Source organism: Clinocottus analis, unplaced genomic scaffold, assembly GCF_023055335.1.
Source record: "Clinocottus analis isolate CAN_PGR_092001 unplaced genomic scaffold, fCliAna1.0.p SCAF_14, whole genome shotgun sequence".
In the NCBI taxonomy this organism is placed as follows: domain Eukaryota; kingdom Metazoa; phylum Chordata; class Actinopteri; order Perciformes; family Cottidae; genus Clinocottus; species Clinocottus analis.
The window spans coordinates 13,237,335-13,258,023 of NW_027175865.1; the positions used below are offsets into that span (position 1 = coordinate 13,237,335).

Below are 20,689 nucleotides of genomic sequence, written 5' to 3' on the forward strand. Positions count from 1 at the left end.
TAAAAGTCTTGCTACGAAGAAGAAAAAAATATGTATCTTTATCAATGTGCAAATCTTCTTTTTTGATTGTGGGGGTGACCTGAGTCAGTTCACTCCGTTCATGTTTGCTTGACGACGATGACAAACAAAAAGCATTGGTGCTTATATTAGACCTGACAAACGGGTTCTGCTCGAAATGCATGACTAGTATTGATGTGTTGGTGTGTATCTGTGCACACAGGATGTCAATGCAAACCGCACCAGCATATTTCAACCCTTACATGATTACGTAAGCTTTTTGTGGTTTCCAAAAGTAAAATCACATTTTAAAATTTGGCTTAATAATTCCACTACTTTGCTTTTTGAACTATAAATTTGCTCTTGTCTGATCATGAAGAACAGAACCAGTCAGCACTTCTCCAGCATTCTGGTTCACTGATGCACGTATGAGTCAGTTTGGTTTCCAGAAACTGATAACTAACTCTTAAGAGTGTATTTGATCAGATATGTTTCCATAGTTTCTACAGTGAACACGTTCCTTTAAGACCCCTTGGTGTGAACTTTTAAAATGCCACTGAGAAGCATTTAACAGTGTCTGATAAAGAGGCCCACAAAGATGAACAGGATGACACCTTGCATCAGTCTTCTCGAGCTGCCGTACTCCTCGTAGTGTGCAGGATCTGAACCCACGCTCATGTAAAACAGAGCAGATGCACAACTTTGTTTTTATAAGTGCAAGACCAACAGTACAGTACAGCCGCTAGGAAGGTCTGAAAGCGCTGCACTTAAAAAAAAAATTAATGAAATAGTTTGCATATTATGAAAATGACCATATCTCACAGATGCAAAGTCATGCAAACACATGGCATTTCACTGATCTCTGTGCAAAGTGAACCAATTTTAGCACGGCCATTGAAACAATAAAACCACCTGGTCCTTGTCAAAGACTCGATCCACCTTTCTTTCCGAGACTTGACCCTAACATTAAGGGTTTTTAGTTCATATACTTCAACTGTTTTATTCAGAATTGACATATTAGCTTTTTTTGGTTCATGTTTCAGTAAAGTTGTACATCCAATATACAGATTCACAAGTCCGTATGCGAAGCCTACCGAGACATAGTCGCTGTAGTGGAGGTCATTTAGTCCACTAAATAGGTTGAAACCTATTAAACAAAAAACTCAAAATGCATCAAAATGGCTGTTGTAGTGTATTGTATGTATTCGTCTCCAGACATTGATGTTAAGTACACATGCCATGTATCACTGCAACAAAACCTGCTTTGTCATCACCATTACAATTAGTTTGCCTTCAGCCATTTGCCTGTTGCTCTGCAAACACAACACACCGCAGTTTTATCAAGCCTGTGTTTATCAACTGATTTTTTGGCAAGCTTTGACAGAAACACGACCGGCAAAAACTTTCAAACTAAATACAAAAGCTAGTTTTAGCTAGCACATTTCTATTTCTGTAACAGGAACACTCAGAACGGGTAATCTGAACACTTTGTTTTCCCCTTTTCATTCGCAGAAATAACTAAGAGAGCGTTATCACATTTTAAAAACGTATGAGCTATTTTAAACAAAAGCATTTTCATGGAAACATTTTTACGGAAAACCCAAAAAGTACAGGCAGACTCGACTGTAAAGACGGCTCTCAGATGTCCTTGAGTGTGTCTTGTCCCTTGGGGTTCTCCAGCCAGTGAGGAGGCCAGCTGGCTTTGATGCTGGGCCGCTCCTTCAGCAGAGCGTAATACTCTTCCAGCTTAGGGTAACACTCTGCAGGCAACCTAAAGGAAAGACGTTGGGAGACATTTCAACTGCAACGCCAAGACACACATCTCTTATTCAGTTTGTTTGTGTTGAGAGAATTGTAACATCCTCCCGCCACTGACCCGAATCTGAAAAGAGTAGCAACAGTTGGAAAGACGGTCACATCAGCCAGAGAGAAGGACTCTCCTGCCAGGTGAGAGCCCGAGCCCAGCTGGAAAGAAAGAGGTGAAAAATAAAGCTATATTTAAATGTGCGTGTGTGTGCGTGTGTGTGTGTACACTGTGGTGTACATACGCTACCTTATGAAGGTAATCCTCCCAGAGCTTGAGTTCAGTGGCCAGAGCCTCCTTGTTTCTCTTTAGAGCTGAGTCATGCCTCTCTTCTTCAGGGACAAACCAGTCATAGTAGATGACTGCATCTATAACACACACACACACACACACACACACACACACACAATAGCATTTCGAACATCAATAATAGTGTAAAAATAAAGCTACATTATTCTATGTCTTACTATTACCGTATCTTTCAGTATGAAAAGCAGGTAAAATATATACTGTATATGGTATTCTTTAATTAAAAAGGCCAAAGGCCTCAGAATAAACTATGTTCCCATGTGCATCGTAACTAGGAAACATGTCACACGGTGTTATTGGTCTTGGCCTTTTAATTTGCTTACAATAAGAAAAATGGAGAATATCACGAGCCAGTTTTTCTTAGCGATAACTGCAAGACACTCTTGGTTGAGTTTGTTTTAAATAAGGATTCTGAGGGGGTTATTATTTATGCCTTACTGAGTTTTTCGTAGAACGAGAGACCCTCAAACATGCGCTGGTACATCAGGGCTTGTTCGGCAGGGCTGTCTGGGATCAGTTTATTTCCCTTAGACTTAAATTGACTCTGCCATTAGGAGAGAAAAGACGCACGCAGTTGATGTCACACTTTACAATAATGAGTTTAAGTGTTGATATCTGTAACGTGGCATGCTAATGTGGCATCGGTTCATGGATGGGACAGGCTCACCCACCTCCAGGTAGAAACAGACTGCGTAGGACTCATTGACAGCGATGTCTCCATGTTTGAAAGAGGGAAGCTTCAAAATCAAACAGGAGAGACTTGCATGAATTATTACCTGCATTCAACGTCATCAGCACAGCCTCTAACACAGGGACACCAAAACGCATGGGCACAACTATGTGTTTTAACCAAAGAGCCATGAGGAATAATGTGTGTGAGTGTTTTCCAAGCCAATGGGACTCTACTGAACAAGTATTGTTCTGTGGTACTGCAAAAAGAAAGGTATTGCATTAGCTTCAGCTGTCACAGCATGTAGGGAAGTGGGCATGTGCACGTGCGGCCAAAAAAAAAAAACTTCTTAAAAACGCACTTCACCATGACATAGTAGTTTCCGCGCTCTTATTGCTGTTTTGCATGAAAGGCACCTCAGTCAACACATTTCAAAGTTATAAATGTCCTCATAAAACTGTACCTGGGTGAACTTTATCCAAGCCGAATTAAACGGCACTCCTCCGTGACTTGGATATATTAATAGTTTTTAAGAATGTACGGCGCCATTTTACAAATCATTAATCCACATGGGTGAATACAAATGGTGGGGACGGTCTAATGATAGCTGTTAGTTGTGCATGTTGTATTGTGGGAAAGGAAATGTCATGGCTGACAGTTTTAATACAAGTGGTCTACGCTTAATGCATTGTTTTACAGGTCACGGTGGATTTGAAGCTGCCCCATACCTGTCCCCTGGCATTCATATCTAACACTTCTTGGGACTTGTGCTCCATTTTCTCAAACGAGAGCAGTTTCTGGTTGTAGCCCTGCAGGGTCTTCTCCTCCAGCGCGATCATGACCCTCCAGCAGGGAGAAGAGCCGGAGCCCCACAGCAGAGTCATGTCCTGGGCCATGCTTTCAAGATTTAACCGATCACTGACGACACGATACGGGCCGCGCGGTTCAGAGGAGATAAAGAAGTGCGCAAAAGAGATTACGGCACTGTCGCAAACTCCTCAGCAAGGAAACGCGCTATTGGCTGTCCTGAAAAGTCGCGCGAAGTCGCTCGATGAAGTCATCACGTCTTGTAGCTACTCTAGTTTGACACTAGATGGAGACAGAGACTGCAGGGGACGTGTGTAGTAGTGTGTAGTTCATGCGCTTATACTTTAAGTAAAATGTCTAGATCTTCACGGTATTGTATTTTCTACAGGACACAATGGAGAGCAGTCACACTTCTGCTTCGTCATCCCACCTGATAAAGGTCTACGTGGCCCTTTATGCACTGAAGTGTAAATGGTATCTGTTGTTCCCACAGTTTTTGAGGATCTCTGGCTTTAATGGAAGCGGTTGTCGCCCCCTGCTGGCCAGGAGGCCGTATTACAAACTGGGTCCTTTACAATAATTTCCCTTCATCATTTGTCTTATTTGGATAAATAATATATGAAAAACAAGTTACAAAAAAGTTGTCCACTTCACTATTTCCTTACTATAAGTTAATTGTATATATATATATATATATATATATATATATATATATATATATATATATATATATATATATATATATATATATATATATATGTATATATAATATATATATATATATTATATATATGTATATATGTATATATATATAATATATATATATATATATGTATATATATAATATATATATATATATTATATATATGTATATATGTATATATATATAATATATATATATATATATGTATATATATGTATGTATATATATATATATATATATATATGTATATATATATATATATATATATATATATATGTATATATATATATATATATATATATATATATATATATATATATATATATATATATGTATATATATATATAAACTGATTCCATCACAAAAAGACAAAGCAAGAACAACGAGCCTCTGTCTTACTGTCTTACTAATATTTTAAATATATTCCTTATTTAGTTTTTACACTTCACCTACAGATATAAGCATGTCACACTGGACTTATTCAGTATGTTTTTTCAATAGTTGAAACATGAAGAAGGTTTAACGCTGGTCATTGTGCAGTTTGTGTATCTGAGTATATCTTGAGATGGTCAGTAAACCTGTGTAGTAACATAATGTCACAGATAGGACAGACTAAATGGCTTTAAATATGACTGCGTCTTCGAGTTCATGTTCAATCATCATACTCAGAGTAAACCCAGCTTTCCTCCCGAATCGATTTCCAAGACTTCCTGGGATTTATACTCTATCTAGCCTGGCAGCGTCTTTTCCTCCAGAGTGATCATCACCCGCTGGCGGGGGGAGGTGATCCTGTCCACTAAAGCTGACTCATCGACTTAGCCGTAAATATGGGTACAGACAGAATGAAAGGACTCACAAAAACACTCACCATTGAACCTCACACGTTTGAAGTGGGAAGCAGTTGTGCAGTTTTTGGCCCCTCTTTAATCCAAAGCTTGGTCAGCGGAGACGTGCTCTTGTGTGTTTTCAGGAAGCAGTGAAGAAGAATGACATGCACATGCTTTTTTTTCACTCAATGTTTTTTTTTTTTTATTATTGCAGTGTGTCCACACAGCATTTCAAGTGAAAGTGTATGTAACCGTGGTTTAATGTACAGCTCACCACATCATATTTATGCAGCAATATTTCCCTGTATTTGTTGCACTGTGAGAGGAGCATCAGTTTCAGCTGAAACTTACGTTATCCTCAAACCTTTTTGCCCAAATATTGCTCCCCTCTCTCAGCATGGAGCAATGCTTTGAAAACACACATTTCATCTATGACCACATCTTTCAGTTATCTTTTATTACAATTCACAGAATAGCCCCTTTTTTTTACCCTTCCTCTCAGACTATAATACAAGTTTCTACAGAAATTACAAAAATACATCACATGAACCGCACTAAACATGCACACTAGTACTACAGTACTCAGTACCTGGCAGCTGATAAGGGCATTTACATATTTTATGCAGAATTCTCTGCATGTCCTTCAAAATAGATTATTAAAATCTTAAAAACGTTTTTATCTTTTTGTCTTTTTACACTTTACAAACAGTTCCTCTGAGATAAATACGTCCTTTTGTCTGTTTTGAATCAGTTGTTCGTTTCAGCTTTGTTGTGTAAGGTGCAGGATGTCCGAGCTTTGCAAATAAATATTTTTGCCAAAATAAAAACGTGAACAGTTTTTCTCCATATAACTACAGCTGTGAATGTGACATTTATGAGTCATCTGAGAAGTAGGAGGTTACTGAAACGAGAGGAAAAGATGGGGAAAAGGTACAATATTGTCCCTTTTAAATAAAAGGCACATCAGATCAAATTGACCACCTTTTCTTTTTTTTACACTCGTCACTTGTCAATCGTGCATCTGCAGAAGCAAACATTTGCCTTTTCCAAAAGGGCAATTCCTAGTGAGCCTCTTTGTTTGTGGCGATCCCTGGGGATCATCCGAAACAGGCTAAGAGAATAAATCAAACTTCTTCTTCAGCCCCGTTAATCTTTACAACCGAAATTCACAGCTTAAATAAATGAAAAGAAAAAAAAAATGAAGTCACAGCTGCAGAAACTCACAAGCAAAAATTATCCCTTTGGACGAATGCAACATTTCAAATGTATGTTTGGATTTTGAAAAAGTATCCTTTCTTTTCTCTGCCAAGTTAAATTCATCAGTTCTCTTTCTTCACATCCACTTTTTCTTCGGGAATACATTTCCTTTGTGTTGCATCAAAGAAAAAGAAAAAAAAAAAAAGAACGAACGTCACGGCTGAAGCTTCATCACTCAGACACATCAGGCAAAATTAGCAGCTGGCAAAAACCTAAAGGGGTTTGTGACTGGTGAAGCGTGGCAAAGGCAGACAGAGGATGTCGCTTGGATGATCGGCTGTGTTTCCACGGCGATGACGACAGGCGGCGCGGGGCGGGGGGAGGGAGGTTGGATGACTACATTTGTGGATCCGGGGAATCGGAAAGTCCTAAAGCAAGAGCTTCCTCTGGGGTCAGGCCGCTCTTCAGAGTCCGCCTCACTGCGAAGAGACAAGATTAGATATCACATGGTCAGCTGTACGCAAAGTGAGAATGTGTCCCAGTTTGACAGACTAACTTCTATTGTGCACTATTGTGTGGAGTCAGTAGACTATACAATACATCAACATGGGCTTACTTGTCTATACCAGCAACTGTTTAAAAATACAATACATCTTTTGACTATTCTTTGTCTTGTCATGTTTCCAGTGTGAGCGTACAACAAAAGCAAAACAGGCTCAGAATAACTGAGCTCGGCGGTGGATTCGGGGCAGAAGTAAACATGGAGCTCTCACATGACTTGCGGTTGACCCTGGAGCGCCTCCTCTCTCTGGGCTGGGCTCTGGTTCCTGGACCCTGAGTGGCCGACCTCACTATACGCTCCATGATCTCGTCTGCGGAGTCGTCGCCGCAGATCTGAGTGTCCTCCACAGGGGGGGTCCATGCCGGCATACTGCGACCTGAACAAATCAGAATGATTAATGCATGGACATAGAAACCCTCCATAGTGCAGGGACTCTAAATAAGAATGTTTTGACTTCATATGGCACTTTTCTGAGTACTTAAAGACGCTTCACATAAGAATCGTTCACACACTGATGAGAGGAGCTACCATGCAAGGTGCCACATCAGAACTATCTCATGTTCATACACTGGAGCAATTTATAGGGTTAAGTGTCTTGCTCAAGGACACATTGACCCCGGCTAGCGGGGCAGGGAAGGACAACCACTGCACCACGGTCGCCCTTGTTTTTTTAAATTGTTGTTGACCCTGCGAGGCACTTCCTGTCGCCCGCTCACCTCCCCGTCCAGGCCGGGATCTGGTCCGTGTCCGAAGCCCCGGCACCCCGCTGGCCTCCTTGTCCCCGCCGCCGAGGCTGGTTCTCAGCACGGCTTTCATGTGCTCGTGCTCCGCGACGTCCTCACTGTGGCCCAAACCCTGAGAAGGCTCCGCCTCCTGGCCGCCGCCCGGGGCGCCGTTACTGCCGCCGGAGCCATTCCGACCACACTGATGAGGAACGACAGCGTGAAAGAGAGAATGAGCTCATTGCAGCTGCAATTTAAAATGATTTGTGGTTTGACTCAAAACATGCCGGAGCTGAAGCACCGAGCAAAACGTTCCAACCGGTAAACTAAGATCACAACTCCCACTCTACTTTATTGACTGATCCACTCAAGAGGTTAAAATCATTGAAAATGAAAACTTTGAGGTAAAGGAGTCCAGTCAGGGTTAGTGGTTTCATGCACATACATACACACACACACACACACACACACACACATACACACACGCACACACGCACGCACACGCATGCAGACATTCAGCACTTATGTTGATACCTCACTCTCCTCTTCATCATCAGACTACAGGGAGAAGAAAGAGTCAAAGTCAAAGGAAATGGAGAATGAAAGCAGCGGTAGATTTGTAACGAGACGAACAAGACAATCGAGTTGTAAGTCTGAGTGCGTCTTTTGTGGAAGGGATTCTGTGTGTGAGTGTGTGTGTGTGTGTGTGTGTGTGTGTGTGCGTGAGTGATGCTCACAGGCGCGTTCACGTCTATGATCATCTTCCCGCGGGTCTTGTTGCGTTCGCGATGGTCGGCTCGTTTCTGTTTCTGCTGCAGCACGCGGTCTCGGGTGGTTCGGTACTCCAGCGCGAACTCGCTGAGGATTTTACTGAACCGGTGGACGCTGACGTCTCTCACGCTGTAGGCCGGATGACCGAGGAACAGCAGGAAGGAATGGAACCTGGGAGAAGGAGAAAAGAGGAGGAAGAACGAGAAAATACAATGTTGTTGTCAGTTTTCAAAAGTTTTATTTTCATAATTGTTCCAAGAGTGTGTATTTTAGGTGGTAGAAAATTTACACCCAAGGTTTTTCTCGACTTTAATTATTATTCTACTTACAGATTCCTGAAATTGGGCGTGTTAAAATACATAGTTTTAGATATTAACGTTTTAGGAATCAGAAACAAACACATAAAAACATTATAATTGGATTCTGAGTTTCTTTACAATATCTACTGCCTATAAAGAACGACGAGTAGTCCAGTCTATATTTTCTGACTGGACTGAGACTCCATACGTATCTCACATCTTTTGCAAAAGCAAACCCATCATTCCAAACTATAAACTCTTCTAAACACTTTACTTTTCTCATGAAAACGTTCTACAGAAACACAAAACAAATAGCTCTTTTCACCGGCCAGTTGCACACAAATGCAACGTGCACATTTTCAATATTCATCACAATATCAGACACAATTTAGACACAAAATTGGCCTCAATTGTTGTGCACACCAAAGTCCAATGGACTTCTTATGGAGCGCACCTTGTCATGAAATAGGCGACATGTGTTTGTGGTTACAATAACCGCACTAGACTGTGAGAGAGCTTGTTTAGAGGGAAACTACCTGTTGATGATCCTGCGGTGAACAATCTTGAGGATGATAATCCTCTCAGCGCAGTCTTTGAGGAAGTCAGACATCTTCTGCTTCAGCTGGGGCTTCATCTCATGCTTGGCGATCACCTTCAGATGGTCCCATGAGGCTTTGCAGCGCCGCTCCATCTGACACAGGTTCTCCTGCAGCTGGTCAAAATCCACCTGACCGGAGAGATGTTGATACAAATAATCATTTAGAAAAAAGTCTTCCAGGGATTCAGTGGACTCACAAAATCTCCGCTAATATACTATTCATAATCTCAAGTTAATTCAACTTCCGTGTGTTCAAGCACAATTACCGGATTTCATTTTTTCCGGGGGCAAATTATGCAAAGTTGAATTCAGTCACTGTGACGTATACATGGCGGCGGGAGACATCGTGGTTTTACGTTGAACCAGCTTGAAAATGTTTCACAGCGTAGCCATTCAACACAGCGTGTCTCCGAGCTCTCCGTGAGCGAGTGCCGAGCGTACCTTTGCAGATCGCGTGACGGCTCCGATCTCGGAGTAGAGGTCGGTGCTCTGAGGGAAGTTCTCCACCACCACGGCGCAGGCGTGATGCAGCAGAGACTGCTTATGGACCGTGTCCTTCACCTCCGGAACCTTCTCCAAGTATGTCAGCTCGAAGCCTTTCGCCTGGACACACAACCAAAGACACCATGAGCAAAGAATAATGCTGGACTACGATTACAAAGTGCATGGATTCTCACCAGCTCATCGTGTCAAAGTACAGGCTTAGAAAATACACACTCAAAGTCAAACACTAAAATAACTGACCCCGTGTCGCGGTGTAAAGACAACCTGTCGAGGTCATGACTCACATTGGTGCTATTGAGGAAGTTTCCCATCGAGAGCAGTGTGGAGAGGATGTAGCGCAGAGTCTTGTTCTTCTCCAGCTGTTCCATGCCCTCTTTAAGATCCTGCAGCGGCTCCGCAACTTCCTGAGCGGAGGAAAACACCCACACGTGCACACACACACACATCATTAGGTGAGTCAATTAAAACGCCCCAAAACATGTGGTTTCTTTGGTCTACACACCGTTATAAAAGCAGCTCGTCTCGCTTGTTTGAGGTCATGACTTGTAAAGGTTGCTCTCTCTCTCTCGGTAAAGCCTTCGCTTCTGACTACTCGGGGGTGTTGGTTTTGTTTTTGTGCCGCGGGGTTTTCTCTCGTGTGCGCGTGTGTTTGTGTGCCTGCACGGTATGTTGCCCTCCATTAAGCCTCCCGCAACCAAACCGTCCCGGCGGAGTCTGAGTCGGGGGGAACGCCGCTCCGCCGAACGTGCGGGCGGGAGTCCTGCCTTTCATGTAGATTAAAGACAAGTGCATCCTGCGGAAAGCAGTTAAGTCTGCATCACAACAACGGACGGGTGGCGTGTTTTTCATTCTGCAGGTTTCCACTTTGAACTTCTCCTCCTGGCTGCATTCTTCACCCGAGTGAAACCTGGTGCGCCCGAGGAAGACGAGGTGCCGCTAATAAGCGTGCATACTTTGTGATGACGTAACTGTGTTGATGCTTCGCGGATGTTGTGCTCAAAAAGGATGTTGATGCGGACACACGAGTACACACACACACACACACACACATGCACACATGCTGTGCATGTTGTGTCTAACCTTTACGGCTGGCTTTGTCATATGTGCATGTCTGTTTCTGCTTTAATAAAACAATTCGCGCTCTCATTATGTTTGATTTGGCCTTCCCCCGTCTGCCCTCTCACGAAATCTACCTTTTGAAATTGTTGTCGTTATTTTGTCTTTACAGACCTTCTGTGTTGCCTCGTAGTCCATCTTGAAGGCCCAGAGTTGGAGTCTGGCAGAGAGCTCGCTGATGGAGGACAGAGTGAGGAGGAACTGCTCTGCCGAGCCCAGCGGGACATCGGGGTTGGCCAGCTGGGCCTCCTGGATCTTCTGCTTCTCCTCCTCCGTGGGGATCATCGTCAGGATTTTCTAGGAGGGCAAACACGGAGCGGGAGACGGCGTCAAATTAAAAGGCAAAGGGATTTGAGGACGAGTTTCACTTCCTTCCTTTACCTCCAACGCCTGCACCTCTCACCTCTATGCCCTCCTTGTTGAGCGCGTACTCGTCGAAGTTCAGGATGGCCGTCTTGATGGTGCGAGGAGGAGGCAGCACCGTCAGCCCGATGTTGATGGCGTTACTCCTCTTGGAATCCAAGACGATGACCTCCTGACGCTTGCCGTCTGCTGCTATTTTCTACGACAAAGAAATACAGAGAGCGTCAGAGCATCATCACTCAGGTTACACTCACTGCAGCTGCTGTAAATAGAGTTATAGTTTATACAGTGTGTGCTTATTCGGATGTATTGTCATGTTGTATCATATTATGTTGTCACTGTATGTGTATGTGAACAGCACTTAGGATCATTATACGCTACACATGGAAGGAAGTTTTATACTCAACATATGGTTTGGTCGATATGTAAATGCCCCCATTAAAAAAAAAAAAAAACTTTTCAGTGATCAAATTAATTTGATCTAACTGTTATATTTCATATTTACATTTTGAGTATCTTGTAGAAATACATGAACATAGTTTCTGTTGATGGGGTAGTACTGTGTCACACATAAAATAGAGATCATGGCAAATACTGAGATAGTGTGTGTGTGTGTTGAAGAATATTTCTGTTAATGTTAGAAATCGGATGAATCATGCCGGTGAAAAAACTGGCAAGAGAACAAAAAGCGCCAAAAAAATATAATTAGCTATAAAAAAAATATACACGTCGGTGAAACCCTGAACCTGAATCTATTTGAACCTTACAATCTCAAACCTTTAGTAGCTAAAACACAAACTTAACATCCAGATGGGTAATGTAAGAAAACTGCACACCCTTAACTGGAGAATCCGCTAAAACAATATCAGTAAAGTTTGCTCTGACCTCTGACGGCTTTGATATTCTGGTGGTCCTCTAAATCCTGGATTCTCTCATTAACCGACCGCTTTGCTTGAGCTGTTTCGAGTCTTTAAGCTGCAGACCACCGTCACACCGTCACATTATGTGCAGACCAGATGCCGAGCCGAAGTGACTTACGGACTGGTTCGGCTCTAACGGGAGCTGTGGTCTTGAAGCAGCGGATCAGGAGTTCAAAGTGTGAGAGGCCTGCTTTCCATTTTAGCAGATCTTACTTTTCTTATTTAGAAGCTTTGTGGGAATTACGATCAATTGATTATTTGATCAGGTTTAGAAGAAACGGGACGCCGATTCATCCGTAAAACTTAACAACTTTCACGTGCTGGAGATAACGGGCACCAAACCCATGGGCTTTGTAGCTGCCAGAGTCAACGCGTTTGTCCCTAATTGGTCACAAAATACACCTTTGGGCACCACTGATCTAACGTTTCAGGGCCATGCGGTTTCGTTTTGAAAATGCTGCACCACAGTTGTAAGACGCATCCTCGTCATCCTCGTCATTATCACACCGCGAGATCCTAAACCAGTTACAATCCTCTGCCTGTTCATGCCGTGGTTGTTTACCTTCGTAACTGGTATTTCCTTTGATTTAGACTCAAACAGGTGTTCCAGTTTGGCCGTGTCAATTTTCACTGTTTCCAGTTTGGACCAGAACGTGTCTCCTCTCCGCTTGACGTCCGTGTACTGAGAATCTCTCGGACGCACCTGATAAGAAACAAAGCAAAAATTGACTGAATGAGAGACTCTCAACAAAAACAGACACAACTTACTTGTAACTAATTGTGTTTGTAATGGCTCCTGAAAGGCCTCCCGTGTCCTGATCAGACAGGGGAGGCCTTTTAGAATTGTTGGAAAAAATGTAATCCAGAGTGGAAAGACATCATCATGGTTTTTTGTCATTGTGGAGACTTTTCGCTGGATACAGAGCTGTGATCAGAACAGCAAACAGCAGGTGTTAAGGCAAAGTAGTTCAGATTTCATTTTAAGTTGTTTTCAATCATTTTTGACAAAGAAAATTGTCCATTTAGTCATTGACAAAATGTGTTATGGTCACGTTATATTCAGTGTGTCACAGTTATACCGATTCTGGGGACTTTAGGGCTCAAAGAGTTGTGTGACACTCTTCCTCCACTTATCATCTTCTAATCTAGATGAATGGCGAGTACCACGAAGTATCGAGAGTGATCGCTGTGCCTGACCGATGTACGTGGTCGTTGTATCTCGACTCACCTCGCTCCAGAAGAGCCTGATCGTCTTCTTCTTCTTATTGAAGAGTGGCGGCTCCGGGGGAGGAGGCACTGGAATTGGGGAGCTAAAGGAAGAGGGCGGCATCATCCCAATCAAGGGAGGGGGTGGCGGGCAGCGGCCTAACATGGGTGGGGGTGGAGGGAAGCGGGGAAGGCAGGGTGGAGGAGGCGGCGGCGGCGGGTGGTCGCTGCAGCCTCCCATCAAAACGGCATCCAGAATGTCTTTGTCGTCTTCCTCCGTCAGGTCGGTGAAGTTGATGTCCCCGATGCGCAGCTCTCGAGGGCTGGCCAGGAGCTGGTCCCAGATCGTGTCCGATTCTTTTTTGGGTGGGGGGGGCGGGGGCGGGGGCGGCTCGTTGGCCGGGACCTCCGGGAGGGGGGGGCTCGAACCGAGGTCCTTGATCAACTCTCCAAACCGCTCGGCGAAGGGTCGGATGGCCCTGTGGAGCTCGGATTTGTCAGCCTTGTGGTTGCCCTGCGAGTCATCGCCCTGTTGCACATCGGCGTCCTCCTGAGCTTCTTTGTCCTCCTCACCCTCTCCTTTTTCCTTCTCCTTCTCCACATCCTCTTCCTCCTCCTCCTCCTCCTCCTCCTCCTCATCACTGGGCTTCTTGTTCTGGGAGTACAGCATGTCCAGCATGAAGAGCTTGCTGTTGAGGAGTTTGCCGCACTGCTCGTTCACCTCTGGCTCCTTAAAGCCTGAGAAGGAGGTTGAAGGGGTTAAGAGGGGAGAGATTTAAGAAAGAGCGTACACTTAAATAGTCAATAATAGTAGTTACCGTTATTTTAATAATAACTTTGACCTTATAATGAGGGATACCTATTATGGGTTGAAACCTACATTTTTTCTACAACTCAAGAGAAAAAACTGAAGTAGGATGATGAGTTGTATCACAGAAACTGTAACAATACCTTTAAAACTACAATAGACTTGACTCATTGTGTGACTCAGTAAACTGGCAGCAGAATTACACCCACTCATAAAAACATTGCTCTGTAGCGTTACTTAAATATTCAAACCTGACCGTAATTGTGTTAAAAAGTGAAAACTGTTTGATTAAGGGTTATGGTTTATATTTAAAAAGAAATCCAATTTATCTTAAATAATAATTCAGCAATAGATGCCAATAGAGAACGGCAGCTGAATAAAACCCTTAAAAGTAACTCACTGTTTAAAAATGAGACTTTCCCTAGATATGTAACTTGGATGTTGCAGGAAACTACCCACCATTGTCATTGCCCCCCCTCTCCTCTCTCTCCAGAGTGCTGCTGGCGGAGGAGATGCTGGAGGCCGAGCAGTTGTCCTTCTCGTTCACTTCCTCATTCTGTCGTTCTTTGTCGCTGAGGATGCCGCTGTCCTCCTCCGCCTCCTCTTTCTCCTTCTCCGGTTCCTGCTCAAACGCTTCGCCTTCCTCCTCTTTTTCTGCTGCTGCGTCCTCCTGGATTTCCTCCTCTTTCTGTTCCTCCTCCTCTTCAGCAGTGGCTTCTTTCTCCTCTGGCTCTGCACTGGCGCTGGAGTCTTCAGCCTCTGCTGTCGAAATAAAATAAAAAAAATAAAAAGTTTTTCTTTATCCTCTAACATGAGTATATGCAGTGAACTGTAGTCTGGACGCCAGACACTAATAAGAAAAACTAAAACACACACCAATACACTAACGTAAACAATATGGCAGGTACATAAGGCCAGGTTGTTAAGGGACCAGGATATGGACAGGAAATGAAGAATTAAGTTCCTGTTTGTGTCAAAACACACACAAACGCGTAACTCCACAGAACAGCCCATGCAGTGATGCACGCAGGGTTAGAATAACACGCCGCTGTAAGGCCTCATACACACTCCTAAGTGAGCTACAGTACCTCAGCTCATGGCCGTGCATGCGCTCAGCTCCAAAACAAGGCTTTTTTTCTTACACAAGATGTTTTGGAATTACATTTTCAAAAAGGTCTTTTCAAAAACCCCTTCGGCCCTTTCAGCCATATCCTCTCTCTGTGTGATATTTTCTTTTCACCCCCCTGATTGCATCCCCTCCTCTCCCTCACTCTTTTCCTGTGCTGTCTCGCCCTTTTTTTTTTTTTTTTTTTGCTCACGCCTACATGCTAATTTAAATGGCGGGCTGCAAACTGAAACTATTTAATGTTAAGAATAATTGCTTTGAAGTGATGATTTTTCAGTATTAACCAGCAGATACAAAGTGTTTATGTCTTTTTTTAATGCTAGTTATGCCACGCCATGTCCTTTTTTCTTCAATATATTTACATTTTAGTAACCACTTAGTCCTTGTTAGCGGTGAAATCCATCATTCTCACGCTGGATTCAGACTGCCTGTCTTCAAGTAGGAAGCGATGCATGTATGTGATCATCGCTACTGCACTTTCATCTCATTGTTATTAGCGCTGACAGAAATCATCAGCCATTTTATGCATTTTTTTTTTTTTTACAGGGAATCAGTTTGAAATCTAACAGAGTAAACTCCAACTCTTCTGCAAGGTAACCAACTCTCTTTACTGCTGTTGTCTGGTACTGTTTGATACAACTACTCACAGTGTTCACAGTGAATATTAGCTTGTGGTTGCAATGATTATAACAGTACTCGCATGAGCAACGAACACAATCCTGGTAGCCGTACTTCTATTGAATGCATTTGTAAGAGGTGGCGTTTGCAGAATTGTAATCAAGTCCTTGAAACGAACAGGGGAGAGGTTCAATTTTAAACTATGTTTAGTTGCCTACATCTAAGCATTTTTGACTTGTTAATAATAACTCATAACCCCACAGAGACACCATGTCCGTCGTCGCTCCGGTGCATCGTGCGTAGACATGTGATATCCTCAGATCTCCTACCTGTCTCAGAGGGCGGGTAGGAGGCGGCGGGGGTCTCGGCCTCGAGGTCAGCCTCTGCGTCCTCCTGGGAAGCGAAGGAGGAAGGGGTGCTGCTGCGCGATGACGAGGGCCAGGCCTCGGCAGGTTCAAAGGTCAAGTCGAGGTCAGGGCGAGTCCTCTGCACCCGCACGTGCTCCCTCTCGTACTCCTCCGCCGCCAGACGCTCCACGTTCTTGTACCTGAGAGAGAAGGAGCGAGATGGAGGATCAGACGAGGCAAGAGGCAAAATTAGAGTTAGAGACAACGCACCTTCTGTCTTGCCTTTCTCAGCAGTGCTGCACTCAGCGTTGGTCCTTGCCATACAAATTGCCAGACACTAAACTAGCAACCACAGTGCCTGTTTACTTGAATTCATCGAAAACGTGGATGGTTACATTAACAACAACTCTTATAAGCCCACCTCACTCCTCCACCTCGCCCCATTTATCTTGAACAAAGCATTCAACTCTCATTTCCTGCAGTTAAGAGTTCCACCATCCTGCTCTCCTCTCCTCTCCTATCTCGCTAAATGCTCAGCTATCACCAGCAGTCCAAATGTGCAACCGGATTTTAAAGAAGAGGAGGCAGTGTTAGGGTGGGAGGGGAGGGGGGGGGAGAATGGGAGAGATGGGGTGAAGTTAATGTCGGCTGCTGAAAGGCCAAACATCAGAAGTGAATCAGAGTAAACCTGTTCAAGATGTGCCTCGATCAGCTCTCCTTGTCTTTTTCCTCTCCCGTCCTTTGCTCTCTCTTTCCCCCCTTTACCAAACTTCACCACTCAACCTGCCAGCCAGAGCAAGAATTAAGGGCACTGAGTCAACCCTTCTCTCTCTCTCTCTCTCTCTCTCTCTCTCTCTCTCTCTCTCTCTCTCTCTCTCTCTCTCTCTCTCTCTCTGTCTCTAGCCCCTCCTCTTTCCCACCATACCATGAATGTGTAGAGCTTCTGTTCAGGGATCATTAGCATCAGACCACTTCAGAGGTCTGAGGAAACTGGATGCCCGCATTCGTGTGTGTGTGTTTGTGCATTATATTAAGGGTCAAGTCGAGCGAGTGAATCAAATGTGTGTTGTGTGCTTGGACCAAAAACCGTCAATATGCTCTATGTCTTCATTTAAGAAATAAAAGGAGTTGAATTTCGCGAAACAGATCACTTGAAGAATTTATGTCTATAAATTACTCTTTTATAAGCCGTCTGCTAAGCAGTACTCAACCAATATGTCTATGTATTGTCAAGTATTGACCTAAAAACCTGTCATGAGTGATATTGTAAAGGACAATGATATAACATGGATTGTCGTGATTTTTTTTAATTTGATTTAATCATAAACCAAAATTCCAGGAAGAAATGAAATGTTTATCCAGTGGCAATATTTGCGACAAACTTCAGAAATCCAGTTTCAGCCCAACTCAATAGTACAACATTGTACATTGAGAATCATTTCTGGACTGCGTGGTCTGTCATAAAGGCCATCATTTCCTTCATAGCCCTTTTTGCCCGGTTGTTCCAGTGCTGTATCTTGTCAGACCGATGAACCAAAGAACGTGTGTGTGATAACCGTGAAATACAGCATAATACATCGACCTCTCTCGTGGATACATCTCATATGAGCGCACTCGGCATCCCTCTGGCTTTCTGTCCCTCTCTGGCTTGTGCTTGTTTCCTCCGTCTGGTGTTAAATCAAACTGATCTTTCTTCATCTTTCATTTCCTTCATTTCTTTCCACTCTCACAATGTGTTGTGTTATATCAATGGTGCTTTCAAACTGAGGTTGGAAGAGCTTTGAGCCTATACAGGATAAGCAACAGCCCCAGTACACAATATGGGGTAATTGTTTTCAGGTTGAAGAGGTTCGGGGAGATACTGAATCACTTTGGCTGCATGGAGCATGTTCCATCCTGAATCGGATCGTGACCTCACCCTCCTGGGTAAATCCTTCGTTTCCTGTGATTCCCATTTGCACAGAAAGATACATTTATTAGCCTCGTGAAAATTCTTTGTGCGTCTTTAAACGTGCACGTGCTAGAGTATAAAGTGTGTCTGCGCACGTGCATTCGGTGTGAGAGCTTGACAAATCCTGGAATTTCATTTTCTCACAGCGCGCAGCCAAAACAATCAAGCCTCTGGCCGTTAAACTGCAGCTCCCTAAAAACAAAAACAAAAAAAAAAACACGGCAGACAGAGCAAATAAAATCGTTTCAGTACACCCCCAACCTTTTCAACCTGAAAACAATTACACAATTACCAAGCTTCCCAAACCCTTGAAACATATTCCCTGTGGGCTCAGTTGTTCTGTGAGTGTGTGTTGTTTTGATTTAGTGCACACACTTACCTCTCCTCCCGCGCAAGCCGGGCCTCTTCCATCTTATCCACATAGCCGCGGCTGTGAGAGACACGCACACAGAACGTTTTAAAACATGTTAATCATACCCTACAGCAGTGTTGTCCTCTGTAGACCTGCCAGTGTGGATATGACACATGTGTGCGTCATGCGCACAAGCAGTCAAAGTAAAACCCATAGTTTGCTTCTTGAAAAATCATTGTAAAAAATAATCAACTGTTTCAAATACAGATATTTTCATTTATCTTTTGCACTTATTTAGCACAAGTGATATGGAATTAACTTTTTATACTTATGGAGCTTTTAATATTCTGTCCTTGGTTGAATGACCAATCGATGAAAAGATACAACTCTTATGTTCGCAAAGTTTAGAAATCCTGAGTTGTGGTTTTATGGAGGTTTTATTTGCTGGACTATTTCTTGGCCGAGCGCGGTTACTTCCTGTAGTCTCCGCTAGTTGAAACCTCAAGGTGATAGCAAAAGCCGAAAACCATTTCGCACCTTCTATTGGTAATTCATAAGGTAAACCCTGATTTAAGAGGCAGTGGAGTACTCACAATATGTCGCTTGTGATAAGTATAATACAAAATTGTTGGAGTAGCTCTTTAAATTAATTGTATTTTAATGTCAATCTTTCCAAAAACAATTACATTTAAGTATACTAAATTTATTTTGAAATGTCCAAAAATCACAAATCAGAAATTTGCCTCAGAGGGCTTTACAATCTGTCCACATACGAGATCCTCAGTCCCAGGACCTCACATAGGTTCAGATCCTTCTCCCCGGATGGACACAAGTGTGATAGATGTCACGTGTGCACAATGAACAACAAAACCGAGTTACAACACATCCTATGACCACCAAGTCGGCGGTGCCTCACCTGTGCTTGTTCCTCTCCTCCCTCTCTATCCGCTGCAGTCGCTCCTCTCTCTCCAGGCGGCGGCGCTCTCTTTCAGCCGTCAGAGATTCCTGGTGTTGCCGGTACGAGGAGGACAGAAGGCCTCCCAAAGCCGGCCTGAAGGAACGAGCGAGAAATGATCTCTGCATTAACCTCTTATGTTACGTTACGCTCTCAATATATTCGACCATTTCTGCCTTAATATTTGCATCATAATCTATTAAATGGGCCCTAACCAATAGTTGTCAAGTAGTTACTACTTTACTTATTACCAGATTTACACATAGCATCATAATCTTTTACATTGGCCACACTGTATTAGAGTTTGGGATTATATAATTAATTAAAATTACATTTTAGAGCAGCTGAAACTTTTGTTATGTTAAATGTTAAACAGTTTAATAGGGTTGAGTGGCTAGTTTGATAATGTATTTGATGTGGCACATGGTGTTCTCTGGTGTACACGCACTGGTTTTCTTGCACTTTAACGAGTTGCAAACTACGCATTCACAATTGCTTAGCCCTTAACTCCCTGTATTTGTTGTATTTAACCCCAAAACAAAAGCGTTTGGCCACCTCACCATCAGCACCACTGTTCTTTTATCAGCAAGTTTGCGCTGAGCTATTTTAACCTGCTGCACAATTGTGATGCAGATCCACAAACTTCACACAACACAATATGCTTCTACATGTGTAAGTATGTAGATATGTAACACGTCGTAAAATTAAGTTTCCATGATCGTATTGTCTGTGGAGGTAAAAGGAACAGCTCAGTAACTGGGAAACCAGAGAGTGAAATTCACTTCGGTACGTCATTACTATGAATACACCACATGGCTGCACGCAGTCTGTAGTGGGTGCTGTGAAGATGTACTTCAACATGTTAACAGGACACAAGTGTGTATTTCAAGGACGGTTTCATGCATGTGTGCAGGCGCATGTCGGCGCTCGGCTCTCACCTAGAGCTGGTGGGCGTACTTGGCGAGGTGAGGGAGGGGTAGGACATGAGACCTCCATTCCTGGGTGAGAGAAGGGGTGAGAAAATGGGGAACAGTGAGTGACACCTTCAGTCACCCGGTTACACGACACCGCTTTGACCAAAGCTGGTGGGCGACAAACATGTGTGACACCTTGTTACAGAGCAGGAATGCTGTTGGTGCAACACTACAAAGCCATTG

The 20,689-nt window shown here is 43.4% G+C and overlaps 2 protein-coding genes across 5 annotated transcripts in view; both read right to left on the minus strand.

The window, feature by feature from the left end:
• Positions 1-913: 913 nt before the first annotated feature.
• On the minus strand, positions 914-3,769 carry LOC137785272 (glutathione S-transferase A-like). Its single transcript, XM_068576427.1, has 6 exons — positions 3,509-3,769; positions 2,782-2,847; positions 2,549-2,654; positions 2,051-2,169; positions 1,874-1,962; positions 914-1,768 (listed from the first exon to the last, which is right to left on the minus strand). Exons 1-6 carry the CDS (start codon positions 3,674-3,676, stop codon positions 1,636-1,638), a joined length of 681 nt encoding a protein of 226 aa, XP_068432528.1. The 5' UTR covers positions 3,677-3,769; the 3' UTR covers positions 914-1,635.
• Positions 3,770-5,307: 1,538 nt separating this feature from the next.
• The window catches only part of fhod3a (formin homology 2 domain containing 3a), a 52,737-nt gene continuing 37,355 nt past the window's right edge, over positions 5,308-20,689 (minus strand). For 3 of the 4 annotated variants that reach the window (XM_068576423.1, XM_068576422.1, XM_068576425.1), the window contains 17 exons: positions 20,471-20,530; positions 19,494-19,628; positions 18,605-18,655; positions 16,257-16,474; positions 14,643-14,945; positions 13,398-14,113; positions 12,732-12,872; positions 11,290-11,448; positions 11,001-11,183; positions 10,055-10,174; positions 9,708-9,869; positions 9,205-9,395; positions 8,336-8,540; positions 8,133-8,156; positions 7,593-7,800; positions 7,088-7,252; positions 5,308-6,793 (listed from right to left, as the gene is read on the minus strand). In XM_068576423.1, the coding sequence (XP_068432524.1) occupies positions 6,711-6,793; positions 7,088-7,252; positions 7,593-7,800; positions 8,133-8,156; positions 8,336-8,540; positions 9,205-9,395; positions 9,708-9,869; positions 10,055-10,174; positions 11,001-11,183; positions 11,290-11,448; positions 12,732-12,872; positions 13,398-14,113; positions 14,643-14,945; positions 16,257-16,474; positions 18,605-18,655; positions 19,494-19,628; positions 20,471-20,530 (3,124 nt within the window). In that variant the 3' untranslated portion in view covers positions 5,308-6,710. The remainder of the gene's footprint in view (positions 6,794-7,087; positions 7,253-7,592; positions 7,801-8,132; positions 8,157-8,335; positions 8,541-9,204; positions 9,396-9,707; positions 9,870-10,054; positions 10,175-11,000; positions 11,184-11,289; positions 11,449-12,731; positions 12,873-13,397; positions 14,114-14,642; positions 14,946-16,256; positions 16,475-18,604; positions 18,656-19,493; positions 19,629-20,470; positions 20,531-20,689) is intronic. The other variant, XM_068576424.1, reaches the window with a different exon arrangement.